This window comes from Equus przewalskii, chromosome 15, assembly GCF_037783145.1.
Source record: "Equus przewalskii isolate Varuska chromosome 15, EquPr2, whole genome shotgun sequence".
Lineage (NCBI taxonomy): Eukaryota > Metazoa > Chordata > Mammalia > Perissodactyla > Equidae > Equus > Equus przewalskii.
The window spans coordinates 31,216,306-31,241,763 of NC_091845.1; the positions used below are offsets into that span (position 1 = coordinate 31,216,306).

The following is a 25,458-nucleotide window of genomic DNA, read 5'->3' on the forward strand; positions in this document are numbered from 1 at the left end:
AAAAGTTTAAAACTTTGAAGTTTTCACATGACATTGTCATCCTCCCCAAAGATTATCTCTTGTTGCGTTTCTCCAGTCCTCTTTGTAACAGAGATGGTTGGAATGTAGAGCGTTGAACCCGTCAACATATCTTGCATAGCAGGTGTGTGGTACTTTTACAAAGGCAAATTGTTTTTGAGCAAGGGAAAAAGGAAAATAAATGAAAATTGTTTGTAGTTTGTCAGTCTTATTTATGCAATGTTGAAACCTTCATTAAAATGTTAGGTGCAATTAGTGTCTCTAGCATAAATCTGACTATGTAGAAAAACTAATTAGATGTTTAGGTGATCATTCTTGCATTTATCTTGTTTGCTGCAATATTGTGATTACACAGTAATTTACATATTTTCCTGAGAAAACACACCAAATTGTTCATTACAATTGATATGGAAATACTTGAGGTAAAACTACAGATTCCAAAAAAGCATGTGGTAGTGAGATAATTAGAGCTCATTTGGTGTAAAAACACTCCTTTGACTTTTTGACAGTTAATAATATGTTTGGCAGTAGGTCATACACGTTGTTTAATTGCATGATGAAGATTCCCAGTATCTTTTCCTCCAATTTTCTTTACATATCCATGTACATAATGCAACATATTGGTTTTTGTGACCTTTTTCAACATTTATTAAAGTACCTACTGTGTTTATAGAACACTTGTTATGTGCTTAGCACCATGCAAAAGGATGCTGTCTGAAAGAGGACAGCCCAGTGAATCTATTCGTTTCACCTGCCTACAGCTGTACTGACTCAGGACCTTCCACATCCTCTGTGAAGTTGGTCAGATGAAGTCGATTCAGTCTGCCATTGGCCGTTTATCTACAGACTCTGTCCCTGGAAATGTGAAAGCCTTGTCCCTAATAGATTTTCTCTAAGAAACGTACATTTATTGCCTTTTTATACGCAAGTTGTATTATATAATGATAGTCTTAGGTTAAAAAACAGATGAATACAATTGTGATGAATACAATTTTATTTGTGTCATCAATGTTATCTTTATTAAAGGCCTTTTTGTTTGTTGCTTGTGCTTTTGCATTATCGGCTTTAGAGTTTCAAGTTGGCAAATCTCAGATATCTCACGGTTACTTTTCTTGTAAAGTAATATATAGTAGGATTCAAGAGTCAGGGGCAAAATTAACACGTCTACATTGTGGTTCTGCAGAACACAGATTCTTGTAAGATTTTCTCCATTGACATAATGCAGCAAAAAAGTAAATTTCAAGAAAAATAGACTAAGTTGAGAAAATATTCAACTTTTTCCTGCTTTCGTTCTAAAGAAGAAAGTAAGCATGCTTTTAATGATATTCATTATCAAGATTTGTCCTTTCCAGTTTGCCTGGATCATAGAGTTATCTATCTCAATGTTGAATAAAAGATTAAAATTTTCAAAAGTTTTGATAAAATTGTATCTCAATGGGAGTAGACAGTATTTTTAAAGAAAATAAATAATGCAAAAAAATTTTCATATCAAAACATTCTCTCCTAAAATTAAGGTAGAGGTCTTTTTCACCAGTGGAATTCACCAGTCATATTAACAAATATTTCTGTGGATTCACTTTTACTTGAAAAGCCTACTCAGTTTAGTCTGTGAATTGTCCTGTTTCAGTCAATAAAATGGAGAGAAAAAGACTGTAGCCTTTTCATGGTTTCCATTCCTCTATGATTTATAATCCGAAAAATGCCCAGATATTTTGTTTAGAGAAGCTTGTCCAGTATTTGTTAAGCATTCTGTCCTCCTCCTGTCCTCTGTTAAAAGAAGATACTAATAACTCAAACCCTTTTAAATTTGGAAGATTTTCCCCCTCTTGAGTATCAAATTAATGAGGCTGTGCTATAAAGAACTTACTGCAAGATAAGTGATAATTATTTCAGACTCAAAAATTTCCTGGCCAGTGTTTCAACTCCGTTGGAGAGGAAGAGCAAATGAGTTGCCCACAGCTACAGGCACTGGTCTATGGCTTAAATGTTTAGCAGGGTACAAGGTGGTGGATAAATTACCTTCCTTAGCTTTTGCATTATTTGATAAATCCCTGTTTCAACAGCAAGAAATTTTAACCTAACTACCTGCCTACAATAATACTTATGGAACACTAATCTAATTTTTATCGTCTTTTCCACATATCAGATGAGTGGATATTTCCTGAAAATGATGATCACATTGCCCATTTGGCATACAGCAGACAATGTTTACTTCTGGATGATGACTCCTGCCAGACTTCACACCTGTGGCGAGAAGCTAGCAAGGAAAGTGAACATGACCAACAAGCAGAGGAAATCCAGATTGTTCCAAAGGACATTTTCACTTTTTCGTCAAGACCACGATCAGCACCTCATGGAAAGACTCAGAATATGTCCCCAGAGGGGTGCTCGTTTATTTTGGATCTGAAAGAGGATGCCAGTGTAACAAGGAGTGACACCCAGTTGGAAGAGGATTTTTATGGCGGTGATAGCAGCGAAGAGGTACACTGCTTGATGAGTGAAGTCGTTTTAAAGCACAATTGTTCCATTAGTATCAGTAAGCACTAAACCTAGTTGAAATGAAAGAGGGGAAATCAACTGCTATTTATAAAAATGCAGCAGATTGCAGTGTCAGTCAACAGTTGCCTCAGGTTGTTATGGTAACTCTAAATCGCTGCCTTTTTTTTATTAACAGTCAGCCAATTTCATTTTTAATTACGGAAACTAGTTTTTGGTTTGTTTTTGTTTTTTCATTTTAATCTTTGTCTCACAGAATAAGAAGTAATATGCAGTTTAGTTGTACGATAGCAAGACCAGTAAAACATTGAGAACACATTGTTCTAGGTCTCTGGGGAAATAGTGTAGCAGTTGCTAAGCATTCTGAATTGACGGTTTTCTGGCTTCCTTGCTCCCCTGCCATCTTTTCACCTTAGACCTATTAGGACTCATTATTTTCCATATGGTCCCAGAATTTCAAGAGTTGTGCCAATTAAAGTTTAGATAATGAATCATGGATTAGTGCTGGGACTTGCCTTACAGGAGGTTTTCTGTTTGCAATGATTTAGACTACTAATATATCTTATAAATTAGTAAATTCATAAAAAGTTTTTAAAAGCTTATTAAAAGTCAAACTGAATATAGTTCTGAAACATTTGTTTAAAACTCAATACATTATGATAACTCTTTTTTCCTCATATGAAATGAGTTTGTGAAATTTCTTTAGCTTTATTCTTTAATGATGGGCATTTTATTTTCTAGAAAAACTTTTTTTAAAAGCAGATTTACAGTCAAGTTATGGCTTAGTAAAATTATAGAAATCATTTCTATGTAGAAGTTATAGAAATAATTAGAAAAACTTTTTGTGTATGCTTACAAGTAAATATTTTTTAATAACTATAACTGATCAAGAATCCCCCTTTGGACAGTGGGATGTAGATTAAGTCCATAGCTTCTAACTTCAGAGCCAGTCGAGAATATGGTGAGATTGTTCAGGCAGTAATTATGGTTTTTTGCAACTTTTAATGAGTTTCTGTAGCAAAGTGCATGGGGAGATCCTTCTTCCATAATTTCCTTGCTTCTGAGTGTGATGAAGCAATTAGTCATGCCAAACATAAACCTACTACAAACCTTTTATTGCATAAATAGTACATTTGATGCCAGCATTTTAAATGTTGCTGTGGACGTCTTTGTCCCGTTTACCCTCAATAACATTAAGCTGTAAAAACTGTAAAATGGACATCTGTCTTCAGCATCTGGTCTTGCCTCCATCCCAGTCATCAATTTCTCTACAGTATTAGTTGGCTAATCTAACAAATTAATACATGGCACTTGAATAATGGGATAGACCCATCCCCTTCCCATATTCACAGCACCATCCTTCTTACCTAACCCAAAAGCATTACTGTAATGATGGAAATTTCATGGCAGGTGCAAAATGGTAGTTCTCTGAAAAACTTTGAGGGAAGTATTATGGGGAAACTGCCCTTTAAATGACACCACGTGAGGGACTTACCTTGTCCATCTATATGAAAGATCAGCTTTGAGAAGAAGCAATAAAGCTTCATGGGAAAATGATGAATACTACTTGTGAATATTTTAATTTGTTATTTTATGTACTTTCTTTTGCTACTCTACTTCTGGCATCCTTCAACGTGTATTATGCAGACATATACTTATTGCCAACTACGTGAAGTTGAAAATAAATTTATGATGCATTTCCCAAGCTCTGACTGGCATAGCTATCTGGTCACCCCTGTTCCGTGACCATCACAATGACTAGTAGCATATGGCTGGAGTCTGTAGTGGGACCATCTCATTGCAAATACCTGCCCTGGCCCACATGTAGTTGGAGCCTGCTAAGAATGGCAGCCAGAAAGAGGGACAGAAACCTAGCCATATTATGCAAACTTTGGGGGTTGCTGTTAGAGGTAAAAACAAGATACAAACTAAAATACAAAAATATGACCGACAAAAACGTCAGACTAAACAAGTTCTAGAATTTGTAATGATCCTTTATCAAATTGGTTTGTTTGGGGGTATTTTGTAAGTTCTTTTCCTATAGGATTACTTCTCCTGTTTATTATTTGTATAAACCAATGGGAAATTGGATTACATATTTAAAATGTTTATTTACATATATGCTTTGAAGAAAAATCTCTTTAGTTGTTTTAGGCATCCTTATTATTACTTGCATTCTTTTAGAATATTATATCCTTAGAGTAACATTTATACTTAAGGAAAACATAATGTCATGTTGTAAATAATGGTAGACGAATGAGTAACAATTGCATTACTTATTATGCTTGAAGTTTATAACTTGTAGTTAAAAGACTTTATTTGGTGTTAGACCATTGAGTATTTTTAAAAGGGAAATTAGATGTGTTCAGGACTTAAACTAGGCAAAATCAAATCATGTTATGATCATAGTTAAAGTACACATACAATGGTAAAGTCTAATTAAAATAAGCTTTCAGTGATACATTGTCTTTGTAATTTAAGTTCCTAATAATTAATTCACATCTGAGATCTTAATTAATGTAAGAGCCTCAAAAGTATGATTTTTTTTTGCATATGCTCTTATCTTTATCTTTGCTTTACTATATATTTTATTCCCTAGGCAGCCATATATACTAATATTCCTGATACTCAATTAATTTTGAAGTTGTTCTTCTTTGAAAAGCGCACAATGGAAATATTTTTGTGGTGAGCTGCAAAATCAAGACTACCATTAAAATGAATTATTTTAGGAAAGCTATTAAAACAGAGTGGCTTTCACACTGTTGCAACATTTGAAAGGAAAAAGAGCATGTTACTATTATAATCTCTATTTTGTATTTTATGCCATTGTTCTCAACATGGCTTCAAGTATATACACCTAGTTTGCAACTTGAAATAGTTAGCTTTATATTAATATTTTATTACTCCCCTAATTTATTTTTCATCTAGAAATGCTGTCATTTTTCTCCCAAACTCTGGCTGTGTATCACATACTAAAGTAGATATTTACAAGGCCAGGTAATTTGTCTTGTATAACAGTCCAAATTGGAACATTTGAGCCAAAAATTATGCATATTTTGACATGAATTATGTGGACTGACTACCTGTAGTGTTCAAATTAGCTAGGAAACTTCCAGATCTTCTCTCTATCTAACTCTGTGGAGGTTTATCAGGGACAAATTTACAAACAACAAATTAAAATGACCATTTTAGTACTTTCTCTCAGCTTTCCTGGTATTGTGGCTTTCAAGGTATTTTTTAGCACATAATAGTTAAGCTATTTCATTTCATTTTTTTCCTGATGGCATATATTTCTGGGTTACACCATAAGCCACTCACCCCTACATACTTGACTAATGATTTTGAATTACTTTCTCACACACACTTACAAACACACAACAGAAAGGATATTTATTCCACATAAGGCTCCTTCTGCTTATGTGTGGCATTGAAAAACTTTTAAATGTCAAGTTGTGTGTTGAGAAAAAAATGTAAGGACTCTATTTTGAATATATTTCTTTGCATTTTTATTCCTATATGTTATGAATTACAACATAACTTACTCTCTAAACCTTCCAGGCAAATTTAGTATTTATTTTGTGTGAGTAATTCGTTTAAGCTGTTCACACTACGTATCTTTATTATTATCTTTTGAAGTCTGTTCTTCTCTGGAAAAGTCACAGGCCCCTTGGTTCTTGTGACTTGGCTCTTCATTGTTATAGGCAGTTAAAGAAGCTTATAAAATTCTTGCCTGCTTAGAATAACATTCTTCCACTTTTGCTAAAAGATAAACATCTTGCAGGTAAATATTTGGTTGTGGATAGGAGTTTTCACAAGAAATCTTTAAACTGTTATCATTTAAAAGGACATGAAGTCTAATTTATAGAAAAATGTTTTTGTCTTGAACAATTAAAGGAGCCTCATTTTCCCCAAATATTCACCTGACGATGCTTGCCCATCCCACACAGTCCCTGTAACTTCTACTGTGATTCGTCTCTGAAACATCATTGGCTCCCGGTAAAAATGCTTACAAAAATAATTTGCCCAACCGCTTTTAATATCAAGTATGCTGCAGGTTAGAGAGAACTGTTTACTTCAATGGTTGCTTATAAAATTGAAGAAGTAGAAGAAGAAATACTTCTTGGTGATGATTGTTAGTAAAGACATTTAAGATACATTTGAATGGTCAATCTTGTTATTATCAAAGAAGAAATTATTTTTTTATTCTTTTATGACTAATGTCTTTAGCTATGTTTGTCCAAATAACCGTGCTCTTGAGTTGACAACAGAAGTATATACCTACATCATCCCTATTGTCTGCTAGTGTTGTTGTCCAGCTAAAAGGTGCTGTTAGTTCACACATTTAGTCACTAAAATAGTGGGCAAAAGTAAAAACTCCTGCTGACTCGATCTCGATCACAAATTCAAAACTGCCATCAAAAGTGTGTTTGGCATAAAGCAGATGTGTTTTGTTACAGAACTTTTAAGAATGTTATATAAGACATTTTTCACAATGGACTGAATTAAAAAATAAATTGAAATATTAATAAATATGTTCATCCACTTTTACAAAGGCTAAAAAAGAATTCTCTCCTGACTCACTCAACATTAAAGTTGTGATAACAAAGAGCTTGGGTCCCATCTGCTCCAAGTAGGTGGCCCTCAAGAGTCATTAAAATTATCTTTTTAAAATTATAACTCAGCAAGAGCAATCCATTTTGCACATCCAGAAATTATTGTCCAAATGCCCATCTGCATGTCCTTTTAAGAATGTAGTTCAACAGAGGAAGTGCTGGCTCCTTGGGGAAATCATTCTCATCTTCAGTGTACATATGCTGTGCTACAGTTAATCAGGCAAATTCTATTGATGTTCCTGGCACTGGGGCGTGATTGAATATTTAACAAACAAATGTTTCTGAGCCGAGAAGACAAACGGTTCAAGAGATTTGAGACTTTAAAAAATATATTAAGTTAAATCAAAAGCATTTTGTATTTGTTCTTCTGAGAAACAGATGAACAGATTATTGGAATGTGAAAATGGCATGACAATTTCTTTACTACTCTGACAAATTATATCGAATTGCTGTACAGGTTTTCAGTAGCTAAATCATAAACCAAAGGGAAAAAAGTGGTTATTTTTCAATCAGATCTTTGTAAGCTAACTTCTTATGAATATAAGAAATGTATATGTTATATAGAAAAAGAATTAATCCAAAAGCGTGGTGAACCTAAATGAGTTACATATGTGAGATCAATAAACATCATCTATACCTATATCATTTATTTTAGTGAAGGAAAACCATTACTAAAGAAAGGACTAGGGTTTTACCAACGCGCCACTCATAATAAATACTATACTATTTTTTATTCTCCATTTATTTCCTCTCTAAAAGAGAAACTGACCCAACTTAAGTCAAAATATTAATATATCATCTTGCCTTTCTCATTTATCCTAATCCACCTTTCAGAATCTGGGATAAACCAGAATTAGTGGTTCTGGGACAGCCAAGGTAAGCAAGCCTTTTGTGCCCTGTGCGGCTTCCCAGTTACTTGTCCTTTCCATATAGTATTTAAAATAGCATAGAAATTTATTTCCTTGGAAATGCGATTCAACCAAGAGAATGCTCACCAGGGAACATAACTAAATCTGTTTACTTCTCAGCCCATCTCCAAAACAGAGTATATCTTAGGAAAAATGTGAGATGAATGTCCATATACATACTCATGAATATTTGTGTATATATAATCACTACTCATGCCAAGCAAAAAGGAATATTTTACGCCTGTGTAAACTACTAGAAGGAAGAAAAGGCTGTACTCTGACCCACCCACAGGTGGAAAAAATAGACTTCCTGTCAAATGGATTGATTTTTAGTGATTTTAAATGCTATAACAAACATCTGGCTTTCTGTGCGTTCCTCAGTTCTCATAATAGCACATCTGAAACTTTTTAAATGACATTTGCTACCTTCTACCTTATGAAATTATTACTCTTGCAAGTATCTCTCTCTCTCCTTTATGCCTTTATGCCTCTTGAGGGCAATGTCCACTTTGTTCTTACCTGTGTATCTTATGTAATGCCTAGAAAATGCCTTACACATAGCAGGAGCTTCATAAATATTTATTGAATTAATGTTTATTGCAAAAGCTTCTAAATTTCTGCCTATGTCATATACAAAATGTAATCCCAAAGTGATCCAGAGACTCTGGCCTAAAGAATCAAATTATACCTTTTCGACTTAAATCTATGTTTAGGGCTAATCTGTTTTAAATCCACAGTACACATTTTTGGTTTTAATTTTGAAAATGTGATGGAAATGAATGAGTAGAGAGTCTTTTGGTCACAGAAATCCCACTGTCACTCGTATATAACAATAATAGGAAAGAAAATTGGAATTAAAAAAAAAAAAAAAGCTGGAGAAAAAGAGCACTGTCTAGCAGCCAGACTGAATTAAAAAGAAATCCATCCTAGTTCCACCAGTACCTTCTTAGAACTAAGACGTGGGGGATGTTTGCTCTATTCTCTGTTTACCTTCTCTAGACAAGACTAAACTTTTATTCTTTTTTTGTCTCTACAAAACCAAAATTGCAACAGTCACCACTCCATTCTCTAGTAATTTAGAACACTGGCATTTTTTAGATCTCTGGCACTCTTTCCAGTTTTCTGCCCTTAGGCAGGTTTCTTCAACAATATGCTCATCCTCAGGGTTCCCAGAAGGGTGGTGAGGGACAAATGCACTCAGTAAGTGGTGTACAGCAAAGAAAATTGCCCAGTGCCTGCCGCTGAGACCATGCCAAACTGTTACAAGGGCAGAAATAGTCTCACCCTTCTTATTTTTTCAGTTGGAAATAAAGTAAGGGCCTATGGATTGACACCCAATCACCATCTTTTCTTTATCCTACCTGGGACTCTGAAAAAGAAATTTCATTAATTTTTCATTTATAAAAATCATTTATAAAGAAATATATGTATCAGAAATCAAGCCAGCATAGACAAAGAAAATTTAGGCTGAGAATGAGTACCAAGAAGAAATGTTCATAAAAGATCCTTAAACACTCCACAGTTCTCATTCTTTACTATAATTAGGCGAGTTAGAACTTCGGAGAGGTTCTAAGACCTGAGTGTACATTTCTTGAGAGCCCGGTTGTCTGCTAATCCCAACTACTTCCCACAAGAAGGAAAAATCATAGCATGACAGGATTGGGGCCCTCAGACTCCATGTAGGAGCTTTCCAGGGTCACTAAGTACAACGTACTCTGCCTTCCACAGAACTCTCAACTCAGCCCGGCCTCTCTGTCATCACCACCATTGCCTTAACACGGCCACTTCAGCATTTCTAATAATAATCTAGTAGGCTTCTGATTGGCCTCCCTTTCTACTATCTCCAGAAACACTCCACATACCCTACAAACTCTCCATACAAACTCACACCCATGCCTTCTATTCTGTGCCATTGTGGCATTCCCGTGAGTCAAATCACTCAATGACTCCTTATTGCCTTCAGGATAAAGTCCCAGGCTGGCAGGCATTATGTTCTGGTCTATTACCGCATCTGCAGTACCTAGAGTAATGCCTAACCCTAGGTATGATGAAGAAGAAAGGATGAGAGGCAGAACAATGAAAGACACCCAGACAGATAGGTCCCTTCTACTTAAAAGGTTTGATAAATTCCTCTCTTGTCCTGTGCCCAGCCTAGAGCAGGCTCTCTCACCTTTACACATACTTCACGTCTACTGAAAGGGAAATTTCACCCTAGATAGTGGTCATTGTGTTGGGTGTGTATGATGACCAAACATTCAGGAAGAAACTGGACAGTTTAGTCAGTCACTCAGTTATTTTGTTTAAAAATGCCAAACTTTGGAAACAACTGGATGTTTGGTTCTGTGGGACTATAAATGGAAGGGTCGGAGAATAGCTTACTGCCACTGAATGTAAGATATACATTGTCAGACATCAAATAATGTCTTTAAAATGTACTCTGCTTTTATTGGATTTTTTTCTGTTCTAAGTTCACCATTTTAACATCCATTTATTTATTATATATTTAAATAGGTGAGTCAAATTGGGAAAATTTACCATGGCAAGTATAAGCAATGATCACATTAGTTTTTTTCTTTAAATTTATTATTCAATAGCAGAAAAATCTACCAACTGAAATAGCGCTATATTTCTCATTTCCACTGTTTACTTTCATGGCCATTGATTTTATGTTTGCAATTTCTTCTTTCTCAGATATTAAAAATTTAAACTTTTGCTTTCCTAGGGATAATCCCAGAACTACACACTTGTAAAATGCTTCTAGTTTTCACTTTCAGCTTTTCAAATAATTGTACTTAATGACTTTCATATCTGGTAAAAAAAATACTTTCTATAATTGAAATTTTATGTACGAAAAATATTTCGCAAAACATATTCTATTGTCTGTCGCTCTTGAACAAAAAAACTGCCCTACAATAATATAAGGCAAAAATACTTTGATACACCCTCTTGTTTCTAGAGTAGCATTTCCCTGCTTAAATAAGCTAAATACCATAAATTCTAATTCTTTCTCTTCCCGTGAAGTTAGCTTATTAGGAAGTCAGAGTATACAATTCTTAAATGTTTTAGGTAACTTCTTAGGATCCTCTTCTTTTAGACATTCTTTGGAATGAATATATATAAGCATTTTTTAAATGTTCTCTTGTTACTCAGAGGTAAAAAATATGCCTTACCCTGACCAGATACCGCATAACAGGGCATCTTAGCAAGTGATTTATACCAATTTGCATTGCTGGTTTTAGTTTCTCATATTTTTATTGCTGAATAAAGTAAAATATATGTATCTATAATTTATTTATATATATATACTTTTTGCTTTATTCAGAAAATATATGAACTTATTAAGAAATTGTACTCAATTACTTATTACCAAAAGTTTTGGCTCAAAATTATTTTCACTTTGTTCCCCTATGTAGGGTCACCACAGTGTGCAGGGTTCTTCGAGCCCAACAACTAGTCCTTCAGGGTTAACTCAGTTAACGTTAGAGAGCGTGCTGAGGAAGGCTGCAAGGTGGACAAGTAAAGGCTATCTAAAAAGTGCCTCCCCAGAAGCAGGAGCGTCAGAAAGCCAGACTTCCTTGGCAAAGCAGATAGATAGAAACGACTTTCAAAAGAGTTTGGTGCCTACACCGTGCCTTTCTCCCACTGGAAGAAGGAGTGAATCCTCTCGGAAAACTCCAGCTCCCATTATCAAAGCAGAGGACCCACCAGCCCAACAAGTGCCAGCTTCAACAAACAAAACCTCCCTAAAGGAAATCTTAGGGGAAAAGTTAAAACGGATTCCTGAAGCATCTGTAAGTGGTTCTACGCTGGTTTGCATATGCAGGCAGTACTTCCTGCTGTGTTCTGTTCTGTTCCACTGCGCACACATTTTCAGCAATATCTATTTTTCATCATTTGGGTGATCAGTAATGGATTTTCTTTCCTATTCAGATGTATTTTAGCTCAGTAACAGCAGCTGTTAAAAGAGTATATTGCACATCCCAACGATAATAGAATGCCTCATGTTTTTAATGAGAAAGATAATTATCATAATAGTTATTTTTTATTTCCCGGTTACTTCTCATAATTTTAGTTATCACTGCCTGCAAATTATAAATGAAGATCTTATTTTTGAGCCAAAGGCTTGCCAGTAAAATTGACAGATTTTCAATAACAATCTACATTAGGAGCCATAAAAACATCATTATTCTATTCAGTTTCTGGTCTCTTTGCAGCAATTCCCCAAATAATGAATGAGATGAGTGAAGGTTAACTGTAAAGCAGTGTCATTGAGTCAATCCCTAGGCTTGCTTGGTGGCTGTATTCATGTCCATCAGATTGATTTTTTTCCTTCCTGTGTTAGTACTTTTCTTCCTTCAATTCCCCCATAGCTGTACTTAGAAACTAGAGAACAAATGAAGCTACGCAGAACAAATGACACTTATATTCCATTTTTTTAAAAGAGTAAAGATTTTCTTTACTTTTTGTGTCCTAAGTATTCTGTGTGTGTTACAATGTAAAGCTTTGGTTCAATTATGTTCTAAGTACTTTAGAGTGGATTGTTATCTAGAACAGATAATAGACATACACATCATCATCAACAGAATAGAAATAACTAATATTTCTTAAACATTTGCCATGTGCCAGTTACTATGCCAAGTCTTTTTCCATAAAGTATTTCATTCAGTCCTCACAATGACCCTGAGAGGTAGAGACTATCATTATCCCCATTTTTCAGATGAGGAAACTGAAGTTCAGAATGGATATGCAGTTTGTTCAAGAACGGCAGCTAGTTAGCTGGGGAGTCACAACTTGAACCTAGGTTGTCTGAGTCTAGAACTGCTGCCTGTGTGCTCCATGCTATGCTGCATAAACATGTACTAAGTCTTATAAAAGCAATGGCCTCTCCTCCAGAAACACCCAAAGATAAAGCAGTGCTTTCCTCTATTTCTCATGCTTGTGTGTGTGCGTGGGTGTTTGCCTGTACATAAAAACCAGTAAATCACTTAACCTGGTGAAATTGGGTTTGTTTTGTGGTGATTTAGGATGAGAGTGATCTATAGTATTTTTGCTTATTTTTCACTTTTGAAAATATTTCTGAAACAAATGTTCTTATTCCAGCTAACTGTGATTTTTTCTTTGGTTGTGCAAATAATTGGAATACAACTAGTAAACTAACCTTACAGATTTATTCTACAACCCTGCTTCGCTTGACTGCAACCAATACTAGGCAGCCAAAAACAGAACCAGAGCAAGTCTGTGAGAAGCATGCCACTTCATTTTCCCCCTAACTTCTCTGCCACCAGCTTCTGTTAGGTAAAATCTGTCCTCCTATAGATCCAAAAAACTATTTCTTTTCCATCTTTTTATCTTTCTGTAGAAATAAAACCAGAACATGAAAATCAGCTTGGGAACTTCAGGCACAAGTGGACCTTAAGAACCTAGCCACTCAGCAAAGTACAATCCCTGAAAAATAGTGCTTTCTGGTAAAACCAGGGGATAATGAAAGGAGGGAGGGGATCAAAGTTTGGAGGGACAGCAGGAGACTTTCCCTCACCCGTCCTCTTCATTGAAGAGGCTTTTAGGATAAGACAGTTCCCAGAAACCATTTGGGTTATTTCAGGGACCCTTTTTATAGCTGCTCACTGCAGATTACAAAATCAAAGCCTGGCGTGTGTCTCTGCTGCACAGGATCCCTCTGAGTTACTACTGTTCCATTTTACAGCTAAAGAGACTGACAGAGCAGTCGCTTCAAAGGGCTGAAAGGGGGAATGAGCTTTATCCTTGGTGAGGGGATAAGAGCACAAGGGCATTGCTTCCCAGGGGTGCAGAGAGGTGTGACCTCAGTGTCAAAATTCAAACCAATAAAATTTGATCTCTAACAATACACGTGATCGCTATAATCCATGGCTCATATTTGTGAATGTGATCATCTCAGTTTAATATGGTATAAAATTATTGAAGGCGTAGACAGTCTGCCCCATTTCAAAGTGAGTTTACAGTGGGAATGGAGTGTTCTTCAGAGACATCATTTAGAAAGGAGACAGATGGTCATAGTGAAAGGGTTCTAATAATCAACATTCTCTCCACTTGATATTTGTAGCTTAAGAAGATGTGAAAACAAGTTTCCTCAAAAGTGTTGTACGCCTACTAATTCCACAAACAGATTTTTTCCCAGATCCCAGAAACCCATAAGAGTGACTATTTTTCATAATGACTTTACCAATATTTAATTCACACAATATAGAATTCAGCCTTTTTTAGTATAATCACAGACTTGTGCAACCATCACCACTATCTAATTTTAGATCATTTTCATCACTCCAAAAGAAACTCCATACCCATTAAATCACTCCCCATTCTCCCCTCCCCCCAAACTTATGGCAACCACTAACCTACTTTTTGTCTCTATGGATTAGCCTATTCTGGATATTTCATTTAAATGGACTCAAACAATATGTAGCCTTTTGTGTCTTACTTCTTTCACTTAGCATAATGTTTACAAGTTCCATCTCTGTTGTAGCATTTCATTCCTTTTTATGCCTGAATAATAATCCATTTTATGCGTATGCCATGTTTGTTTATTCATTTATCAGTTGATATTTGGCTTTTCCACTTTTTGGCTATTATGAGTGATGCTGCTATGAACATTCATGTGCAAGTTTTTGTGTGGACATATCTTTTCAGTCCTTTTGGGTATACAGTCATGTACCACGTAACATTTTTGTCAATGATCGACCTCATATACGTTGGTGGTCTCATAAGATTAGTACCATATAGCCTAGGTGTGTAGTAGGCTATACCGTCTACATTTGTGTAAGTACACTCTATGATCTTCACACAATGACGAAATCTCCTAATGATGCATTTCTCAGAGTATATCCCCTTCATTAAGTGACACATGACCATATACCTTAGAGTGGCATTGCTGAGGCATATGGAACTTTAATATTTAACTCTTGAGAAATTGCCAAACTGTTTTCCAAAGTGGCTGTACCATTTTACATTCCTACCAACAATATAGGGGAGGAGGCAATTTCTCCACATCCTAGTAAACACTTCTCATTGTCTGCCTTTTTCATTTAAGCCATCCTAGTGTGTGTGAAGTGATGTTTTACTGTGGTTTTGGTTTGCATTTCCCTAATGACTAAAGATGTTGAGCATCTTTTCATGTGCTTATTAGCCATTTGTATATCTCCTTTGGAAAAATGCCTATTCAAATCTTTTGCCTATTTTTAATTGGATTCTTTGTCTTTTTATTGTTCATTTCTCAGAGTTTGGATACAAGTTCCTTGCCAGATATATGATATGCAGATATCTTCTCCCATTGTGTAAGTTGTCTGTCCATTTCTTGATGGTGCCTTTCGAAGCACAAGAGCTTTTAATTTGATGAAGTCCAGTTTATCTATTTTTTTTATGCTGCTTGTGCATTTGACATTATATCTAAGGAAGTATTGCCTAATCCAAGTCACAAAGATTTACTCTTACATTTTCTTCTAGGAGTTTTATAGTTTTGCCCCTTAAATTTAGTCCTATGATTCATTTTGAGTTGATTTTTGTATATATTGGGAAGTAGGGGTTCAACTACATTTTTTGCATGTGGATATTCAATTGTGCCAGCACCATTGGTTGAAAGACTGTTCTTGTAGCCTAGCAGTTAAGTTTGGCATGCTCCGCTTCAGCAACGTGGTTTCGCAGGTTCAGATCCCAGGTGCAGACCTACACCACTCATCAGCCATGCTGTGGTGGTGACCCACATATAAAATAGAGGAAGGTTGTCATGGATATTAGCTCAGGGCTAATCTTCCTCAAGTGAAAAAAGAAGAAGATTGGCAACAGGTGTTAGCTCAGGACTAATCTTACTCAGCAAAAAAAGAAAAACTATTCTCTCCCCATTGAATTGTCTTGTCACTCTTTTTGAAAATCAGTTGACCATACATGTAAGGGTTTATTTCTGGCCTCTCAATTCTATTCTGTTTATCTATATGTCTATCCTTATGCATACCACACTGTCTTGATTACTATAGTTTTGTAGCAGGCTTTGAAATCAGGAAGTGTGAGTCCTCCAACTTTGTTCTTCCTTTTTTTCATTGTTCTTGCTATGCTGGGTCCCTTGCATTTCCATATAAATTTGAGGTTCAACTTGTTAATTTCTGCCAAAAATGCAGCTGAGATTTTGATAGGGATTGTGTTGAATCTATGGATCAATTAGGGGAATATTGCCATCTTAACAACATTAAGCTTTCTGATCCATGAGATGTCTTTCCATTTACTTGTGTTTCTAATTTCTTTCAGCGATGTTTTATAGTTTTCGTTATACAAGTTTTGCACTTCTTTTGTTAAATTTATTCCTAAGTATATTATTCTTTTTGATGCTATTGCAAATAGAATTTTCTTAATTTCATTTTTGATTTGTTCATTGCTAGTGTATAGAAATACAAGAGATTTTTATATTGATTTTATATCTTGCCACCTTGCCGAACATTTATTAGTTCTAATAGTGTTTTTGTGAATTCCTTAGGATTTTTTATATACAGGATCATATCATTGCTAATAGAGATAGTTCTACTTCCTTTTCAATCTGGATGTCTTTTTTTTTTTCTTACCTAATTGCCTCCACAAATTGATTAATTTGAATGGAAAACTTTTCTTTCTTTCAAGATATTTAAAATTTAATACTTTGACTAGTGTGGCCCCAGTATTGAATTCTAACACCGACGTGATCAGCTCAGTCAGGCCTAGAAGGAGTCTACTAGTATGACTAATAGGAAGTATACTTGATGTGAGAAGAAAATTTTGAGAATTATCCTGGGACTAGAAGTCCATCTAACATTAATAAAATGCATATGTGAAATAACCTGTGCCAGCTAGCATTATAGTCCATATATGTAGAGTGCTGACATGTATGGGGTTTCTACCACCTAAGCTGGGTTTCTAAAATAAAGGACTGATGGGATTCAGCTATTGTGGTTCTACTTCTGGATAAGTAAGAGCATCCCCTCTTCTGTTGAGTGCCTGTCAGGCCAGGTGTTCTCCCAGGTGCTAGAGATACGCTGACCAAAACAGATGAGGCCTCTTTCCTCAGGGGCCTTATATCTTTTAGGAGATACACACAATGAACAAACAAGTACATAAAATGATTCTAAACTATAAGAAAGGCATAGGAAGAAGAAAACAGGGTGATGCTATAGAGTAGCAGAGTTGAATGTAATGGTAGGTACTTTAAATGTTATCTGACTGAGTAGGTGACATTTGAGCTGAGATCTAAAGTTTGAGATGAAGCCAGCCATGCAGAGAACCTGGGAATAATGTTTTAGGCATCAGGAACAGTAGGTACAAAGCTCCTAAACTGGGCATCTTTGAGGAATAAAGGAGGCCTATGTATCTGGGACATAGGGGCAAGGGGAAAGTGGAAGAGGCTGAGGTTAGAGAGATAAACAGGGCCCAGATCACGTAAGGTCAGGAAGGCTATGGTGAGCAGGGTGGCCTTTATTCCAAATGCAATGGCAAGTCTTTGAAAGGTTTAAGCAAGGCAATGACAGTTACATTCAAAGAGTTTCCTCTGGCTGCGTCAGGAACAGATGCAACAGAGCAGAGGGGGAAGCAGGGAGAGCAGTTGAGGCTGCCCTCTGATAGGTCAGAGCAGAGACAAAGAGAAGTGGCAGATTACTGGAATCATTGAGAGATGGGACTGGCAGGAGGCAGGGAGGAGGAAACAGGTGGAAGTAGGGATGACTCTCAGGTTTGGGACTTGAGCACCAGGCGAATGATCATGTCATTTACTGGGCTTTGCAAGACTGCAGGCAGATCTGAGCCATCAACTTAGCTGTCAAGGTACTGCAATCAGGAATTGTTCGTGGACATCCCATTGAAAACCTGTGTTCTCACAAAGCGCCAACACGAAGCAACTTTACGACAAAGGAAAATTAAAGGTTCCTGCAAAAGGAAGGGCAGGAGAAGTGTCTTTCTAATCCCCTGAGATAGACGAGTACCAGTAAATCTTAAGGAACGCTTACTGAAATTGATTTGCTAACTGCTTAGTAAACTTCTTCCTTGCAGTGTTTTATTCATATTTTAATAGAGTTCTCTATTATTAAATTAAAATACTTTTAATTAAGAAGGAGTACAACCCTCTGGGTAATATTCCAGCCATGTAGATAGCTGGTAATTAAACTTTTCCACATGTATAACTGCATTCAAACAATTTTGAATGAGTCATTTTAAACCTGCCAATGTCATTATGTGCATCTTTAAACAAACAAACAAAAAAGATGTATATAACAGGCTTTGTGGTTCCAGAAAAAGTTTAAGCTTTTTGAAGAATGGTTATTTTCAATAAGAAAGACAAAATAAGCTACCAATTACAACTTCAGGTATTCTCTTTAGGAAGACATGACTTTTTATAGGAAAAAAATTGTAAAATGAATCATATATAACTTTTGAGTTTTAATTTTCACATTTCCATTTTTGAAAATCAAAACTGACTTATGGAAGGACACTTTTAAAGATATTTTAGCCCGTGGTATAACGTGAGCAAGTTTTTCTTTTATTTGTCAAGCCATATCCTTTGGAGAATGAAAACAGGTTAGTTTCATGGTATCCCTGATGAACTTGAGTACCCATATTGGAGTAGGGAGTATCTATCCTCATATTTTTTTAAAGTAATAAAAGTTTACTATTCTTTGCAATTTGTGCCCTACAAACTTAGAGGAAAATGAATTTGGAAATTATTTTAGAGTTTTAAAGGCATTGTTCCGTTACGTAAAGTTCTACATTTTCTAGGATATATAATACTCTTTGTTCAGAGGGAAGCCATCTGTCTCTCTTTGAATTTGCCACTCAAGTATGCCATTTGCAGCTGTCTTTCGACAATACCTCATTGTTCGAAGAATTCATAAATGTCTTTCTGACCCCTGACTTGCTTCAGCTACAACAGTATTCCATTGTTGCAAAACACCTGTTTCAGGGTCCGGTTGCCCTGTGTCTTACACATATGTCCGTCTTCCTGGCCCAGCTATGCAGGCTCACATGGGGGTGACTCTCCGTCCCTCAGCAGCCACCACCACATGTGCCCACTGGCCTCATGCTGCCCTGGGCCACCTGATATACAGCCTTCCCCTTTGCCACTCTCAGGGCCTTCCCCAAACAGGGCTTTATGTCAAGTCTATCTGCATTTTCATTCTTCAAAACTGAGAAGTCAAGAGTGGACGCCACAGTTCAGAGCACCAGCTCAAATCAGACAGACCTGGATTTGAGTCCTGGCTTGGCTGCTTCTTACCTATGTCACCTTGGACACATTCCTTAACAGCTTTGAGCTTCTGTTACCTCATTTATAAATTTGGAGAAAATAATAATACTTATTCCATAGGGTTGTTAGGAGTATTAAATGAGACAGTGCATATAGAACACTTAGCCCATAATCTGATAGGATGTTTTCTTCTACCTATTTCTAAGTAGTTAGAAATGTAAACCTGTTGCCTGGCATGGCATTCTAAAGCAAACCTTTTCAAGTTCAAGAAAATTTCAAAAACTAATTATTGGTACTGTTTACATGTGATAGCTGTATGTTGTTCTTGTCTTCTTTTTATAATTGAATCAAGGGATAACATAAGGATGAATTAATGGGTCACTTCTGGCAGGTAACATATTGATATTTTCTCAAGGATACACTGAAGAGAGAAAAATATTTAGAAACAAGACACGATGTCTCTCCAGTCATTCCCCAGAGACAACCCTCTGTGTGCCTACCGTGTTCCCAGAGCTAAATCGTAGATGTATAGCTTCATGATTGATGGAGTGAAATGAATTTGGGCAGGACTAGTAGCATTTCATAAACCATAGTGTTAACCATGGTAAGAATGTTTCAATTATTAAATCGGACACTCCTGCCAATTAATAGCCTTTGGAAAAGAGTCTGATATTTGATGTTTGTCGAAACTGCACTCTTTCCTTGCCTCTGAAAAAACAAGGTCATTATCTCAGTTTTGTCTTTCAGTGTACTGCTGAGGATATTGCGAAGCTACAGAATTTAATGATTAAATACATTTGTGCTACTAGTAAAAGTATGTGCATTAGTTTATTGTTAGTGTATAGAAATGCTACTGATTTATGCACGTTAATTTTATACCCTGCTACTTTGCTGTAGTTGTTGATTATTTCTAATAGTTTTTCTGTGGATTCTTTGGGGTTTTCTATGTATAAGATCATGTCGTCTGCAAACAACGAGAGTTTTACTTCTTCGTTACCTATTTGGATTCCTTTTATTTCTTTTTCCTGCCGAATTGCTCTGGCCAGCACCTCCAGAACTATGTTGAATAGGAGTGGTGAAAGTGGGCACCCTTGTCTTTTTCCTGTCCTCAGAGGGATGGCTTTCAGCTTTTGTCCATTGAGTATGATGTTGGCTGTGGGTCTATCATATATGGCCTTTATTATGTTGAGGTACTTTCCATCTATACCCATTTTACTGAGGGTTTTTATCATAAATGGGTGTTGGATCTTGTCGAATGCTTTCTCTGCATCTATTGAGATGATCATGTGGTTTTTGGTTTTCATTTTGTTAATGTAGTGTATCACGTTGATTGACTTGCGGATGTTGAACCATCCCTGTGTCCCTGGTATAAATCCCACTTGATCATGGTGTATAATCTTTTTGATGTATTGCTGTAATCGGTTTGCCAAAATTTTGTTGAGGATTTTTGCATCTATGTTCATCAGTGATATCGGCCTGTAGTTCTCCTTCTTTGTGTTGTCCTTGTCAGGTTTGGGGATCAGAGTGATGTTGGCTTCATAGAATGTGTTAGGGAGAAGATGTGGTATATATACACAATGGAATACTACTCAGCCATAAAAAAAGACGAAATTGGCCCATTCACAACAATGTGGATGGACCTCGAGGGTATTATGTTAAGCGAAATAAGTCAGTCAGAGAAAGACGAACTCTCTATGACTCCACTCATAGGTGGAAATTAGTATATTGAGAAGGAGATCTGATTGGTGGTTACCAGGGAAAAGGGGGGGTGGGGGGAGGGTACGGAGGGGGAAGTGGTGTACCCACAACATGACTAACAAAAATGTACAACTGAAATCTCACAAGGTTGTAATCTATCATAACATTAATAAAAAAAAAAATAAATAAAAAAAATAAAATAAAATAAAATAAAAATAAAAAAAAAAAAGTATGTGCATTAGGCATAGAAATTTCCCAGGAATTTGCTCCTAGCCCTCTGCCTTCTTTTTGAATATTTTTCAGTCTAAACTCCTGATTATGCTGCAGAGTGGTTTGTTCCTTTCCCTTTCTTTGTATCTAGTACCTAATTTGGTTGTTGACCAAGACAAAACCGTCTGGAGTATAAATATGTTAAAATAATTTAAGATGGAATTGTGGTCCAAAATTTGGGCAAGATATGGAACTGCAAAAATCATTAGGACATTTTGATATCTCCATTTCTGAGCAGCTAGGTATGCAAACAATATACCAGTTACTCTAATGAAGAGGAGTAATTTCAAATTCTCAAAAATTTCAGAAATTATAGTTAGACTTGACAAAAATTAAGAGACTTTCATAAGTATGAATCAATGAAATTACGTTGGTTGTTTAGCCAACATACTGTAACATTTCACTGTCAGTTCTCCAATATTCTAATGCTAAGGTTAGCATCCTATTAGTCAAATTTTTATTGAAGAAATCAATCTTCTTTGATGCCTTGGGTTTTTTAATTTTAAATAGGACCAAATCATACTTGCCATTTTCGTACTTTATGTAAGAGGTGCTAGGCTGACAGTATCTCCTAAACACATTGAGATCAAGATCTTTGATTAAGAACTTTGTGACTTTAAGGGTTTGGGGTACTTGCCATGTGCCAGGCTCTCTAGCAGGTGCCCTACACTCTATCTCCAGTCTCCATCTGCACCCTCATGAGAGGCCTGCCTTCTTCCTGTTTGACAGATGAGGAAGCAGATCTTTAGCTTATTTACATCTATTAAGTGACAAAGCAGAGTGTCAAACCCAGGAGTCTGGGCCGGAAAAGACAGTGCACCTTCCACCTTCCACCACACTGGACCACCCTCCCCAATTAAAGGCCACTAAAAAAATTCTGTGATCGTGTGGCAACTTAACTTCTATTTCCACTTGAAGCTTTGAAATATTGTAATGTACAGCAGCATGCATACAAGACGGATACTTGTATATCTGTCTTTACTGTATTACAACCAAAATGTTTTACATTCTAAAACAGTTCAAACTTACTTAAAGTTATCATCTTCCCACTCCAGAAACATGCGCTGGCTTACTTCTGGTATTTTCCTGTCTATAAGCAGTCTCAGTAATTGTTTTCCTCTTGGTTCTTTAAATAATGTTTTAAACTACCATTTATTGAATGGCTACTATGCTTGTCCCATGTAGAAGGCATATCCTTGAATATAATATAAGACCTGTTCAATTTGGTTTTACTGGATTCCTTCTAGTCTATAGTTTATTGTTAAAATCAGGAAATACTCTGAATTCAGAAGACAGGTGCTGGAAAATTACAAATTGTTTTTCAGCTCACTTTAAGGTTAATAAGAGTTCAGCTACAATTGTCAGAGAATTCTTTCTGAAAATTAGCAAGCTGACCATCAAGGAAAAATGCATGGAAGTGTACTTCTATTTAGGTCATGGATTAAAGGGTATTCTATACAAATATAGCACATCAATATAAAGCTCCTTTCTTAAAAATCCTTTCACGCCCCACCCCCCAAAAAAACAAAACAAAGCACAAGAGAGAGCCACGTATATGAGATAGTAGGTTATCTCTTTACGAGGAGTTTTGCCACTGTTGGGTTTAATCACCCAGGAATTCTCTACTGAGACATTCTTAAGGAATTAGTGTGCATAGAGAGTGAAATATGGTTTGAGTCAGGGGTTGTCAAGTGTCTCCAGGTCACATGCCAAAATGTTTATGACAGACATCTCAGAGGCGGCATGGGGTCTGATTATGCCGAGGTCCACTTGACTGCTGTTGACATAAAACACAATCTAGATTCTGACCAATTGGTTCTTTTGAATAGCCTGACTCCTGATTTATGCTGTGTGAGCTGACATAGCATCCCTTAAATTTAGCAAAGTTTTTCAAGTTGTCCTGTGGCTTGGTCTTTAAGTTTTGATTTACCTCTTTGCATGGTGAAGACACATGCTGAAAGCTGCCATATATTGTGAAGGAGTTATGTTCTCAAGTATGTGTCACTTACAGCTCATGTTTGTGGCTTCTGTCTTCTCTTCATTCTTATTGTTAATAGGCCTGCATCTTCAATGAATCACGACAAACTTCCTTATGGGATACATAGCTCAGGAATTTGAAACAAATCTTCAAAGAGTGCTACTTCGTGAAGAGATGCCCTGGAATTAATTTACCATCAGCTATTACTTAACATGTCAATGTAGAAATTAAACACTGTCTGCAAATAGCAACAGGGAGGAGACTAATCTTTAAGTTAAAAATGCCAATTAAAGTTTAAAATTAGCTTTGGAAAATGGACTTCTACTACTTTTCTTGATGTCATGTTGGGATTCAAAAAAACTTCCAAGGGGCCATCCCAGTGGCAGTTTAGTTTGTGTGCTCCGCTTCGGTGGCCCAGGGTTCACAGGTTCAGATCCCAGGTGTGGACCTGCACATTGCTCATCAAGCCATGCTGTGGTGGCATCCCACATACAAAAATAAAGGAAGACTGACACAGATGTTAGCTCAGGGACAATCTTCCTCACAAAAAAAAAAAAAAACCAAGTTCCCAAACTTCCTAGTTACAGCTTCATAAATCTTAATAATAAATGCAAATTTAAACTACCAGTGCTGACTTGCCGACCACATTTACAAAATGCCTTTTCCCCCCAACTAAGATAATCCAGATTAAGGTGCTAATGATTAACAACTAATCACTATGAAGAAATCTTTTTTGAGTCTTAGACTTCTTTGCTGTTGTTGGTCATGGAGAAGTACGTATATCATAAACAGATACTTTGATGAATTTTCACAAACTGAACAAACCCATGTGACTGTGATCCAAATCAAGAAAGCCCCATTGTGCTTCCTCCCTGTCACTGTCTCTTCCTGTCACTATCCCCTCGACCCCAAGACTAGTTTTACCAATGTATACTCTCTTGTCTCTGGTTTCTGTCACTTAGCATTTCATTTGTGAGACTCAATATATCACTCATTTCATTGGTATATAGTGTCCTACTGTGTGACTATCACACCATTTATTTATCCGTTCTACTGTTGATGGGCATTTGGGTAGCTTCCATTTAGGAGCTATTAAGAATATGTCTTTTGGTAGAACTTAGACTTTTAGTAAGACTTGGGCAGGGAAGTGGAAAGTATTTGGTCTTATAAGGTTTAGACTAAATTCTAGGTATTTCCATCCTTGTTACTTTGGAACAGTATTACTGATTTCCTTTCTGAAACAGTATGTATAAATATCTCTAGGCTATTTAATGCTTTCTATGCATGTAAGCTCCATATTTCTAGCTTCCCATGTTTTCCTCCCTGATGGTTAGAATATGCTGTCATACCACCCTCCTTTCCTTCAAGGCCCAGCTTAGGGACCATCTCCTCCATGAAGCCTTGACTGATCCTATAAGAAGTGACCTCTCTTTTCTGAAATGCCAGACTACTTGGCATATCTCCCTTTTCTCAGATGGCCTTTTATGTTATGTTGTTGTAACAGCCACCATCTCCTTTGCAGTAGCACTTTTTGTGTCTTGGTGTAACTTAAAAGAATACACAAAGTCGGAGATTGTTTGGTAGACCTTTTATTAAGAGTTTTTACAACACGATGCTCCCTATGTGGTGGGTGGCAGGCACTGTCACAATGCAAACCTGATTCAGAAAGAGTGTCTCAGAGATTTTATGGACTCCATAATGAGAATGACGACCCAATTTTCTCCCAGTTCTATTACTCTCCCATCCATGTGGAATAGAATGAGGTTCTTCATCTGATCTTATTAATCCATGGCCGTGTCTCATTTTGGCTCTACACCACCATTGTAAACTTAGCTTTGTGTCACCCATAGTTCAGTAGAACTGGTTCTTATCTAAGGCTCACAAAGTTCTATAAGCAGATGGTTGATCGATTAAGCTATTCTGTCTTAAAATTTTGGGAAAAGAGGTTAGGCAAAGGGCATCAAGTTATTTTTGTTTGTTGTGTTTTATCATTCTGCTGGAGTGAACAGTTTTCCTTTCAATCATTATCAAGGTTCTGTGTGATTATTAATACTGTACCTCAATATATGCTGCCTTATTTTTGTCGTTATTGTTGATAGTGCCCTCAAGTAGATTCTGACTCCTAGCTACCCTGTGGACAGCAGAACAGAGCCCTGCCCGGTCTTCTTGCACCATCCTCTCACCTTCCAGCGCTACATCAGGCAATGCTCTGCTGCTATTCATAGGATTTTCATGGCCAATTTTTTGGAA

General features: G+C 36.4%; 1 protein-coding gene across 21 annotated transcripts in view; it reads left to right on the plus strand.

Annotated features, from left to right (window-relative positions):
• The window catches only part of CFAP20DC (CFAP20 domain containing), a 228,225-nt gene that overhangs the window by 141,014 nt on the left and 61,753 nt on the right, over window positions 1–25,458 (plus strand). For 12 of the 21 annotated variants that reach the window (XM_008519896.2, XM_008519873.2, XM_070576991.1 and 9 more), the window contains one exon: window positions 2,165–2,499. In XM_008519896.2, coding sequence (XP_008518118.2) covers window positions 2,165–2,499 — 335 coding nt within the window. Of the gene's footprint in view, window positions 1–2,164; window positions 2,500–11,448; window positions 11,827–25,458 lie in introns of all 21 variants that reach the window. The other 9 variants (XM_070576980.1, XM_070576981.1, XM_070576988.1 and 6 more) reach the window with 1 other exon arrangement.